This window comes from Pholis gunnellus, assembly GCF_910591455.1.
Source record: "Pholis gunnellus genome assembly, chromosome: 14".
NCBI lineage: Eukaryota > Metazoa > Chordata > Actinopteri > Perciformes > Pholidae > Pholis > Pholis gunnellus.
In genome coordinates, this window is record NC_136541.1 from 1,694,192 (window position 1) to 1,706,929 (window position 12,738).

The 12,738-nt window shown below is 43.4% G+C and overlaps 1 protein-coding gene across 1 annotated transcript in view; it reads left to right on the forward strand.

The window, feature by feature from the left end:
• myo10 (myosin X) overlaps positions 1–12,738 on the forward strand; it is a 102,702-nt gene that overhangs the window by 80,315 nt on the left and 9,649 nt on the right. Inside the window, exons 20-28 of the mRNA XM_079173419.1 lie at positions 1,988–2,112; positions 2,323–2,437; positions 7,901–8,007; positions 8,131–8,382; positions 8,787–8,826; positions 9,573–10,544; positions 10,833–10,953; positions 11,047–11,290; positions 12,039–12,134. Of these exons, the coding sequence (XP_079029545.1) occupies positions 1,988–2,112; positions 2,323–2,437; positions 7,901–8,007; positions 8,131–8,382; positions 8,787–8,826; positions 9,573–10,544; positions 10,833–10,953; positions 11,047–11,290; positions 12,039–12,134 (2,072 nt within the window). The remainder of the gene's footprint in view (positions 1–1,987; positions 2,113–2,322; positions 2,438–7,900; positions 8,008–8,130; positions 8,383–8,786; positions 8,827–9,572; positions 10,545–10,832; positions 10,954–11,046; positions 11,291–12,038; positions 12,135–12,738) is intronic.

Sequence of the window (12,738 nt, forward strand, 5' to 3'; positions counted from 1 at the left end):
CCGGGGAAATGGCCTCTTCATAATGGTATCTCAATGCCAAGTGTGTTTTGTTTTTTTGGAGGGGTTTTGATTTGTTGCTGCCGTCGTACGCACTTCTCTCTCTGAGTTCAAGGCTGTGAATGAGTGTTATGCAGGGTTGTATGTGTGGGAATATGTGGGAATGTGTGTATATGCGTTTAAAGGGATGGGAGTGGCGTGTGGTTTTCCTGCAGACATCATATGACGTGGTGTGACAGATTCAGCACTCAAAGGGATTGAAATATGTCCTTGTTAGTCTCTTTTGGCTCGTAGTTTTGGTTTTAAAGCGTGTGAACTGTCTGGTTCAGTCTCAGGGTTTCCATCAAACAAGCTCTGATGAAGCCTCTGTTGACTACCAGTGGTACGACACACAAACACGACTCTGTCTGCTGGGTGTGGAGATACACAACTGTTTGCGAACACGTTGGACTAACTTCAAAAAGTCACATGTCGTGTTGTCAACTTGTTCCATTTGTAGGGGCAAGCTCGTGTTATGTTGAAGTGTGTTCGGTTTAGTCCGGGGAAACGCATAACGACAGGGAAACAGTGTTCAACACGACTCAGATAAACGTCATTCTAAAAGATAACGTTACAGAGAGAAACTCATTCCCGCTGTGATCAACAGCTCACATGTTTGTTCTGATATTACCAGGTTTTGTTATTACCAGTTGTCATTATTACCAGGTGTTATTATGACCAGGTGTTGTTATTACCAGGTGTTATTATTACCAGGTGTCATTATTACCAGGTGTTATTATGACCAGGTGTTGTTATTACCAGGTGTCATTATTACCAGGTGTTGTTATTACCAGGTGTTATTATTACCAGGTGTAGTTATTACCAGGTGTCGTTATTACCAGGTGTCATTATTACCAGGTGTAGTTATTACCAGGTGTCGTTATTGCCAGGTGTCATTATTACCAGGTGTAGTTATTACCAGGTGTCATTATTACCAGGTGTTATTATTACCATGTGTTATTATTACCAGGTGTTATTATTACCAGGTGCTGTTATTACCAGGTGTCGTTATTACCAGGTGTCGTTATTACCAGGTGTCGTTATTAGCAGGTGTCATTATTACCAGATGTCGTTATTACCAGGTGTTATAACTGTTAAAGATAATGTAACAATGATTCAGATTCAGAAAACGTTATTGATAATAACACATTATATCTGCTCTGTTAATAACATTTTGTTACGTTGGTACCGACAATGACTCCGGACAGTTAAACCTGTGAACTGGCTTCTATACTCAGGATGTGTTAAAGTCCTAAATAATCTGTCAAATGATCGTCACTGTGACACATGAAGTATTACCAAACACAATTTTTACTTTCTTTTTAAAAATGACCGCTCAAATAAATTGACTTTCATCAAAAACAGCTTCCTGGATTCTTACCCAGAATGCAAAGATCAATACAGGATTGTTAACCCTTTCAACACAGCAAAGCATCCAATGAAAGAACACTTTCAGATCTCTAAACAGGAACCGAGTCACAAATCGATCACCACAGCTGTAAAAAACTAAATGACACCGACGTCCACCGGTGCTGCATGAGAGATCACGTCGTCCTGGATGATCAATGCTGGTAGAAGAGTGTTGTGAGAGCAGATGATTGCATTGATTACATGACAGAGGAACATAATGGAAGTTTGCTGTGGTGTTAAAGTTCTCACTTATTACAGATTTTTTATTGTTATTTGAACATCAACGTGACTTTTTTGTCCTATGAAACCAAATATAAAGAAATATATTTTAAAAAAATGTTTGCAAAATGTACACAAAGTAAGTGTGACATTATATTGGTTTTATATTTAACTCCTTGAATTGTTAACAATGAGCATTGTTCATGTTCATTTTTCTCTCACGTAACACACTTAATCATTGTTTAAATATCTCTCAGACGTGACCGTCTTGCAGTCGAATGGCCTCATATTTATCCTATTTGTCACATTTGTCTGCCTCTAGATGCCTGACCAGTTCGACCAGACGTTGGTTCTGAACCAGCTCAGATATTCTGGGATGTTGGAGACGGTCAGGATTCGACGCACCGGGTTCCCCGTCCGGAGACCTTTCCAAGACTTCTGCTCCAGGTTTGTCCCAACGCCGAGACTTTCAGCACCATCGTCATATATTACATGAATCCATATATCATCCTTTATTCTGATGACGGTTGCTCTGTTCAAACTAAAGCCAGTTAGCAATTTAAGAACCCGAAATAAGATGCAAACTCGATGCTCGCTGCTTCACCACGAGAACCACAACAAGCGCTGGACTTCTGCTTCACCTCACCTGTTCTCCAGGTACAAGGTGTTGATGCCGGCCGCGGTGATGCCGGACGACCACAAGGGGAGCTGCATCCAGCTGCTGCACCGCTACGACAGCAGCAGTGCAGAGTGGCAGCTGGGGAAGACCAAGGTGAGGCGCAGACGTTATTTGCTTTCTTTATTTTGTCATTTTTAGGGCGTTTGATCACATACATGAGAGAAATGATCATTCATCTTGAGGTCCTCATTCAGGCCCAATCGGGTCTGGTAAGGTCCTGTTGTAGTGCCGCAGGTCTCTGATTGTTGCTTTTTAGTTTATTTTTTATTTTTGAACCTTTTTCCCACTGACATTTTTAATCTCATTTCCAAGGTTTTCTTGTTGAGACGGCAGCGTAGAAGTGAACAAATAACATAAAGCGCAGAGAGCAACAAAAGAAACCTTCACCCTCAAAACACTTAAACCCTCAAAACACGTCACCCTCTCACTCTGAGAACAATTACAAAAAGCCTAAAAGCCTAAAAGCCTCCCAGGCTGCTAACACACGCGCTGTCTGAGGCTCCTCTGGCTGATTCCAAAAAAATGTGTCGACGACAGAAACAATTTCTCCCTCAGATTTGCATTTCCTGTCAATCAGCGGTGGGAAACATCCCTCCTGCTCGGTTCTCTGCAGCTTAACTGACTTGTTCCTGTCAAACCCTGAGCTCCCGATTGTCCCGCCGTTCGTTCTGCCTCCGGCTCAAAGCGGCCGATCGCTTTTATTCCTCTCTGACATCAATACGACGGGGCGCAAGTCTTGCTTTCGCCAAACCATGCTGGCTGCCCTCAAGGCTTAATTTGGCTTCAGGCGTCTTACACAGAATACAACTCGATGAAACCATTCCAGAGCACGGGTACCTGCGTGTGTGTGTGTGTGTGTGCGTGTGTGTGTGTGTGTGTGTGTGTATGAGAGTGTGTGAAATCATATATAATTGAAGTCCAGAGCATCTGAAGCGTGGAATCCAACATTTATTGGATCCAGTCTTCATCCCCCCGGTCTTCTGCTCTCTGCTTCCACTACACCGGATCAGAGAGGATATACCTACTGCCAACGTGTGTGTGTGTGTGTGTGTGTGTGTGTGTGTGTGTGTGTGTGTGTAGGTGTGTGATTGCTGTGGGGAAATGACAGATGGGGGACACAGATCCCGAATCACAGCATGACTGTGTGATGCTACAAGAGGTGACAGCAGTGGAGGATGGCTGGACGGATGAATGGTCATTTGTGTGTTTGTGTGTTTGTGTGTGTGTGTGTAGGTGTGTGTGTGTGTGTGTCCAGGACCAACAATACCACAATAAACTGAATTAAGAGTCCCGTGTCACCTGAATGATAAGATATTAGCTCAGTCTATCTTTTCACCAATTGTTTACACACATTCATGTATTTGCACATTAAAAGAGAAATCTGAATGACTCACCAAACAATAACAAAATGACCAAATATCACAGAATATATTAAAGCTTGTTACGGTAAAAGAAAATAGTTGTTGTTCTGATAAAAAAAAGAACATGCAAACCTTTTAAGATGTAAACGTGGGACCTTTTGTCACTGTTAGACATGATGCTACTCCAGAAAGTGCAAAAAGATTCAGTCAGTTATCAGTTAAAGCTCAGAAGCATCACAGAAAACAAACCTTCATTACTCAAAGAATCATTTGATATTATCCACACATAGCCATCACATATTGACCGTACATAAATCATGTTATACATAAATGAATATGGATTTAAATAGATATGTATTCCTCTTGAGGACATCTTCAGAGTTTGAAGGGGAAAGAAGCCTTTCTGGTGAAGGCTGTTTGAGCCTCTTCTTCTCTTCTTTGGGTTTTAATGCGTCTATATAATAAGCAACAATTAAATTTACTAAATTTACAGAAGAGCCCTTATTTTTGTTATGTCTTCTTGTCAGAAATCTCCTTAGAATATTCAGTTATTGAGAGAAGCACACATTGGTTTGTATCGTAATTAGCAGACTCTGCTTCAGAACAGTGGGTCTATCAGCGCCATCTAGTGGGCCGTGGAGGTACTACCAACTAGTTTGATTAGATTATTATATCCAAAAGCACTTCAATTAAAAAAAACTAATTCAGAATTAATTTTAATGAGCAATTACGTTTGAATATCACATCATCACGTAGAGACGAGCTTGTTTTGCCCACAGACTGTAATTTACTAAATGAACATCATGCTGTATTGAAGAAGACTTGAAACTAGAGATTGAGACCATAAACTCATGTTTACAATGTTTACTGAGGTAATAAATCAAGAGAGAAGTAGAGTCATTTTCTCATAGACTTCTATACAACCAGAGGAGTCGCCCCCTGGTGGTCACTAGAGAGAATGCAGCTTTAAGACATGAAGCAGTGGCTTCACCCGGCAGAACCGGAGGTTGCCGCCTGGTTTTGCCACTGTAGCGAGCTAACATTATCTCGGCCGCAGTGACAAAAAATGAAAAATCAGTCTTTAAAACTAAAAAGTGATGTCGGAAACAACCCTGTGCCAGTTAAAGCTCCGTGTTGTAAGGAAATATGATCCTGAGTATGTTGCATTTGGATTCATAATGGCGTTCATTACAGCTGACAAAGGCACATATTTACAGATTATTTCTTCTCTCCTTTTATGTTTTGATCACCTGCTTTAGAACATCCAACATGGCTACTGACAGAGCCCTTTGTAGAGCGTCTCTCAGCGCTGAACCACGAAGCCGTTCCTGCTGCTCTGACTTGCCTGTAAACCGTTAAATCACTTCTATTACCCTCGGAGGGATTCGTCCACTTTTGTCCCGCCGCCTCTCGCGGTGAGATTTACATCGAGTCGGGCTCCGGCTCCCTTTCATTCAGCACATGTCCTCGCTATTGTCCCAACTATTACAACCTCAAACTTAATTTCCTGGAAGTGATGTGGCTCTTCGTGCTTCTCCCAGGGTTCCGTTCTCTCTCTGCGGGCCTGACCTGTCACGGCAAGCGGCGCTCCCCAAAGGGCCCCGACGGCGAGAATCAAAAGTGCGCCGAGGCTTAGCGCGGCTTTTGTCCCGCTAATTAGCATAGTAATGATTAAAGAGGATTAGACGTTCAATTCATTTGGATGTAAATGTGTGCACTCTTAACCGAGCATGTGTGATTTTGTGTTGGAAGTTGTTTATTAAAACGAGGGTGTGTTTTGTGTGTTTGGTGAATATGTTTGTGTGTGTGTTTTCTTGTGTTTGTTACATCGTGGGGACATTAATCTGATCACACATTGTGGGGACTTAAAAAGACGCGGTCCTCACGATGCTAAACTAAAGTCCACTTGAATGTGTGTGTGTATGTGTAAGTGTAAGTGTGTGTCTGTAGCACATAGATAAAAAGTTTTACAACATGAGCTTGGACAGCAGCACTCCACAAGCACAACCATTCTCAGTTTCCATTTTTCTTTCTTTGAAAAAATATACTTTTCTCAATATATATTCATATACTTGTATTAAGTATATTTTTATATACTTAATTTATGTTTCTTATTATGTTTCATCTTCAACACCTCTAAACCAGCCGTGTGTCAGCTGGAACAAATTTATTGTTCAAACTCGCTGAACATAATTCCAAATTATTGTCTTTCAACAGGCTGAATTTTGAGAGGTATGTGTAATGACACAAGACACGTAGAATATTTCTATTTAATAAAATGCCGTAAAAACATGAAGTATCAGCGTATAAAAAGTGTAAAAAAATAGAGGATTTTAAGAGAAAAAGAAAGAAAAAGACAATCTAGGTCCATAGCATCGACTCCTTTTTGCAGGTTTGCACCTGTGCTTAGTAATAGAGTATATTTACACGGCAGTACTGTTTCTTCTGCTCTGTACCTCTACCACTGTTCATGTAGTACTTCCCCTTTTTTTCTACCTCTGAATAGAGGAATTATTCAGCTGCATCGTCTGGTTTTAGAGTTTTAATCTGCTGTGACGGCTTTCACTGCTGCTGCACAGTTTTCTACAACCGGACCATTCAGGGGGAGACACTGGTGGTTTTGTGTGTACGGATTTGTGTTTGTGTGTGTGTGTGTGTGTGTGTGTATTTGTGTGTGTGCACGTGCTGGGCCATGTACTGCATGTTTCCTCGTTAATTAACCTGCTCGTCGGTGACGTTCCAAATCACCCAGGCGAGTTTACATTTCCTCCTGAAAATCTCATTAGTGCCTCACCACTAAGGATTCACCACTCTGTCACTCTGTCACTCTGCCAACAACACACACACACACAAACACACACACACACACACACACACACACACACACACACACACACACACAACATCATTCAACAGGAGAAAGGCAATCTGTACTGCTTTTCCCCCCGTAGCACCGTGACATTTCCCTACCGTCTCTGTCGCCCGAGACCAAACATCCCATTTCTCATTTTCCTCCCTCTCTAATCGGATTAACCCCCGGCGTCCCTCAGCGGGCCCAGTTTCTCTATCAATGGACGACAGCTCGGCTCCTACAGCGTGCAGCTGCCTGTAAAAGAGAAACAGTCTTTTCACGGAGAGATGTAGCCGAAATCACCGGCTGCAGTAATCTGAGGTCTTTAGCAGAGGGAACAAAAAGGAGAGAGGGGGGGGGGGGGTCTGGGTTTGATTTATTGTCGGCCTCTTTGTTCGCTTCAATTGTTCTTCTGGAAGGGAGTGCGTGTTAAATGGGGATGTTATAGGAAAAAGGAGGGACTGTCTCTCTTTAATTCTGTTCATTCAAAATGTGTGTGTGTGTGTGTAGTACAGCAAATGTACTGGATGCACTGTGTTAAACAGAGGCTAGCAGATATACGTTCATATTATACTCTTTCTTGTTTCCATCGTGCCTGTTGAACTCATTCTTATCGAAACCCCAATTAAAATGTACAACCTGCATAAATGCAGGAAATGGCTTGAAGCTATTTGGTAGCATTACTGTGAATCCTTGTTCCTGTAACCTTTTTAAAACGTCATCTGGATTAACTCCAACATTTAATTGAAAAAAAGCCTCTGAAAAGTCGATATTTGAGAGTACAAATTGATTAGTCAATCGATTACTCAAAGTTTTAAATGCCGCCGCACATTCTCTTGTTTTCAGCTTCACAAAGTGACGATTATTGTGCTTCACTTTTTCAACTATTTTTGGACTTTTATACACGACACTTCTAAAAAACAACACATTAATTGTTAATGAGGGGAAAGTGTCGTAGAAATGAAAAAATGCGTTTGACACTCATGAAATGATGTCATACAAACACATTAATATCTATGCAAACATGTATCTCTCTTAAATCAAAGACAAAATGACAAGAAAAGAAAGAAAAAGTCGTGTTATTGATCTTTATTGATCTCCTCATCAGCCCCAGCTTCTCATTGTATTCTAAGAATATTCTCTTTTTTTGTAATTCAACAGTTTTTGCCTGTGAATGCACATTTTGAAACATTAATGTATTCATTTAAAGTGTGTATGTGCAGCACTGGTCTGATGAACGGGGATAGAATAACTAATGATTTGTCCTTTGTCCCCTTCGTCTCCCTCCTTTTATCCTCACTTCCTCTCTCCCTATGTCGTCCTCCTCGTCTCCTCCCCTCTCAGGTGTTCCTCCGGGAGTCTCTGGAGCATCGCCTGGAGAAGCAGAGGGAGATGGAGGTGCTGAGGGCCGCCGTGATCATCCAGGCCCACGTCCTGGGCTACATGGCTCGGTACGACTCGGTTTAAAGTCAAACAGATCAGAAACAAGTGACGTGTTCGTTCTAACCCAAAGTCCCGTTCGTTGACTGACCGTGCTGATTTTGCCGACGCTGTCCCCCCCCACACACACACAGGAAGCAGTACAGGAAGCTGCTGCAGTGCATTGTGGTCATCCAGAAGAACTACCGGGCTTTCTACTGGAGGAGGAAGTTCCTGCTCGTCCGCTGGGCGGCGCTCACCTTCCAGAAGCGCGTGAGAGGCCAGCTGGCCCGACGGGCCTTCAGCCAGCTGCTGGAGGAGAGGAAGAGGAGGGAGGAAGAGGAGAGGAAGAGGAGGGAGGAGGAGGAGAAGAAGAGGATGGAGGAGGAGGAGCAGAAGCTGGAGAGGTAAAAGGAGGAGTTAGTGGTATTTGGCATAGAAATCCTACCAGTTGCTTCTCTCATGTAACCCGTTGAAACCCTGAACACTCTCATGTCTGCTGCTTTTTACTCGTTGCTTTTCCGGGTTGTGTGTAATTCAAATGGAAGAAGTTTGCATTTCGGATGAGCAGTTAAAGCCACAATGAATGAGTCATGAGTCTAGTTTTTGAACTTAATATTTACACATATAACTCATGCTTTGTTTGGATTGATGTGTCTGGCCTTTACAGTCTGTATTCTTGATGGGTTTTATGGGATTTTAATGCCGCGACGAGACGGGAAATGAAACGACTTGTTTTTCCGGTAGAATCTTATCTCTTACCGTCGCTCTCAGTCAGCTGACGTCCGTCTGTCTGTTTGTGTCTCTGCAGGGAGAGACAGACGCTGGAGGCCGAGAGACTCGCCAGAGAGGTACGATGACACGCGATGATTTAGGAGTTCATCTTTATGATTTTACATATTTCACTGATCAGTTGTTTTGCAGAGGAGCTCAGTTTCTAAACACATTCAAATGGTGCATTGCATTTAATTAGATTTCAGTCCATCAGATACATTTTCAGATACATTTTTCTTCTTTATTTTCTTCTTTATTTTCTTCTTTATTTTCTTCTTTATTTTCTCCTTTTTATCATATAAGAAGACAGACGGCGGAAGTACATTCATGTTTATATCCTTCAAGCAAGACAATGTTTACTATGAAATCTTATGTTCCTTCAGTTTTTACAGTCTTAAGTTTATTGTCGTGCTGGATCATAACAATTATTAGCACAACAAAACATCTCAATCCTTTCCATTAGTGTTGTTGTTGTTGTTGTTTTGTATGATTTGGCCACAAAAGTTGCACTTTTCCTAAAAAAAATCATTATTCTCCCAATGCAGTGGATTTATTTCAACCTTTTTTTCAGTACAAATCAACTTTTTTCAGGAATTTTGTAGAGATGATTGTACCTCAAAAAATGACATTCATAAAACACTCCAATTTCTTTATTATCTCACTACACTGGCAGGTTTTTATATTTCATTTGAACATTTCTATATAGTTTTATCCCAAATAGCTTTTGGTACCACAGGCACAATAAACAAAGATTTAATTCAGATGACAGGAAGTGTTTCTGTTGCAGAGTTTTCATATTTTTGTCTTTTTTTTCCATCCTCAGGCTGAGGAGGCCAGACGACTGGAGGAGCTTCATCTGGCTGAGGAGTTGGCTTCTCTGGCTTTGCCTCAACCTGCAGCAGCAGCAGCAGCTGCGGCATCAGCGGACACCTCGGAGGAGCCGCAGTCGGCGGAGTCGGCGGAGGCCCTCGAGGAGGCGTCCGAGTCGGACGAGGCAGTCATTCCTCACGAGGCTACTCAGGTGGAGGAGATCCTGCGGCTGGAGCGGGAGATCCAGTCGCTGCAGAGGCAGAAGGAGCGTCAGGAGCTCTCCCTGACGGAAGCCTCGCTCAACCGGCTACAGCTCCTCCGCGACCAGGAGCTCCGGCGCCTGGAGGACGAGGCGTGCAAGGCGGCGCAGCAGTTCCTCGACTCGCTGAACTTCGACGAGATCGACGAGTGCGTGAGGAACATCGAGAGCTCGCTGGGAGTCGGCGAAGGGGAGGAGAAGGAGAGCGGACGGAGGAGAGGCAACGAGGAGGAAGAGGTCGACGAAGGGTTCGAGGCGGACGACGAGGCCTTCAAGGACTCGCCCAACCCGAGCGAGCACGGCCACTCGGACGGCCAGCGGACGAGCGGGATCCGGACGAGCGATGACTCGTCCGAAGAAGACCCGTATGCCAATGACGGCGTGACCCCACCGCTGCCGCCGACCGCCCTGCTGCAACACCAGCCGCTGCCTTTACTGCCGGCGCCCCCGCCCTGCCACGCCGCCTCACCCAGCGGGGACTCGGCCTACTGTCACCCGCAGGCTTCGTCCGAGGCTCCGTCCGACGACCTGGTGGAGCTCATACCGCCGGACGAGGATTCGGACTACGACCAGGACGACTACGACGAGGGCGCCATCGTGTCCAGCGGCAGTGTGGCCTTCTCCAACCCTCGCAGTGGCCAGTGGTCTCCTGACTACCGCGGCTCCGTTGGCACCTACAACAGCTCAGGGGCCTACCGCTTCAGCTCGGAGGGGGCCCAGTCGTCGGTGAGTTGGTGCCAGGCGGTCTTAAAACTTGCATTCTCTCTAGTGTCCACCAGGGGGCGACTCCTCTGGTTGTATAGAAGTCTATGAGAAAATGACTCTACTTCTCTCTTGATCTATTACCTCAGTAAACATTGTAAACATGAGTTTATGGTCTCAATCTCTAGTTTCAAGTCTTCTTCAATCCTTCACGATATGGCAACATCGTCGAACTCAAGGCTTCATAACATTAGTCCACAAACCAATGGGTTGCACATCCTGAATGTCTCATTGCTGCTGTTTTTATTCCAGTTTGAGGACAGCGAGGACGACTTCGACAGACTCGACACCGACGACGAACTGTCGTACCGGCGGGACTCCGTCTACAGCTGCGTCACGCTCCCGTACTTCCACAGCTTCCTCTTCATCAAAGGTATCTCCTTCAGTACAGTACTTACGTTTCTTTGTAGCAACACTACCATTTTCATATGTAGCAGAAGAGGGTGATGACATGTTTCGTCTGCAGGCGGTCTGATGAACACGTGGAAGCGGCGCTGGTGCGTCCTGAAGGACGAGACCTTCCTGTGGTTCCGGGCCAAGCAGGAGGCTCTGAAGCAGGGCTGGCTGCACAAGAAGGGAGGCGGCTCGTCGACGCTGTCGCGCCGCAACTGGAAGCGCCGCTGGTTCGTGCTGCGGCAGAGCAAGCTCATGTACTTTGAGAACGACGGCGAGGAGAAGATGAAGGGGGTGCTGGACATGCACGACGCCAAGTAAGGACCAATCACACGAGCCCAGGAATCTGATGTCATCAAACATGGCGGAGGCAGTTTTAAGACCCGAAGACATCAAATTTGTCCACTTTTTTATTTGTTATTGCTGGCAACAATAACTACTATCAATTATTAATACTTTATTACTTCTTAGTAATTAAGCAGAATGTGGAGTGGACTGTATTGGACATGCAGGCTGAGATTTAGGATTAAGGAAACGGACACAGTTAGACATCTGACATATAAAATGATCATAATTACAATATTGTCTCAATAACTAGGATGCAGTTCCTCTAATGGCCACTAGATGCTCATTTTACAATAACAGCATTGAAGTAACTGGGAAATTTCTTCTCTGGAAGTGTAAATCCAGAACCGTTTAAACAAAGTTAGTGTCTTTCTTTAGATACATTTATATTCCTTTATTGTGTTCTGGCAGTGATTAAATAATATTTTATAATTCCACGTCACCTTTCTGAGGGCCACCATCACTTTTTATGGCATACTATATTATGACTTTATTATTATTTTTACTACATGCAATATTATTACATTTTTCATGACGTACTATACCGAGACATTTTTATGGCATTTCAAACTACGTCTTTTTATGACGAGCTGTACTATAAATTGATTTTTTAAATGTTTTTTTAATTACTTTTGCGAGAAACTATGCAGTAAAGATTAAAAAACAATTGTGCCCCACTTCTGGAGAGATGAATCTGTTTTTGTTTCCTGTGATCTGCAGAGAAATCATCGATAACACCGGTAAAGAGAACGGAATCAACATCGTGACGTCAGAGAGGACCTACCACCTGATCGCAGAGTCCGCCGAGGACGCCAGGTACGTTGTGTTTGTTTCTACCACGAATACCGTTTAATTTACGCTGGACATCATCTTTCATGCAGAGATGAAGTCCAACGTTACAATGCTGACGTCACACGATCATTCTCTCTGACTCCTTCTACTTTTATCGTTTCCCCGTTACATTTACTTTATTCGTACACACACACACACACGTATTTATTATCCCTGTGTTCGTACTGTACCGTCTATTGACACATAGATAGTAATAGGGATGCATTAATACAACATTTTCCTAAAAGGTAATATCTTATACTTGAATTTCCACCGGACGAATGTTCATTTCATCAAATACATCTGAAGAACAGAGGTAGAAAGTTTCTGCTTGGTGTGTTAATTTCAATATATTTAACATTTGATAACAGGTGAAACAAAAGTAAAAGCGGCTTAAAACATAAATTTATTTTGAATATAAATCATTTTACACGATCCCAAAAGAAATTGTTCCTTTTGTTTTTTCATGTTCACACATTTATATCTCCGTTTAGTGAGAGAAGTTGACCAAAACAAGATGTGTTGTTGCTGATGCTGATGTTGATGTTGACGCTGATGTTGACGTTGACGTTGACGCTGATGTTGATGC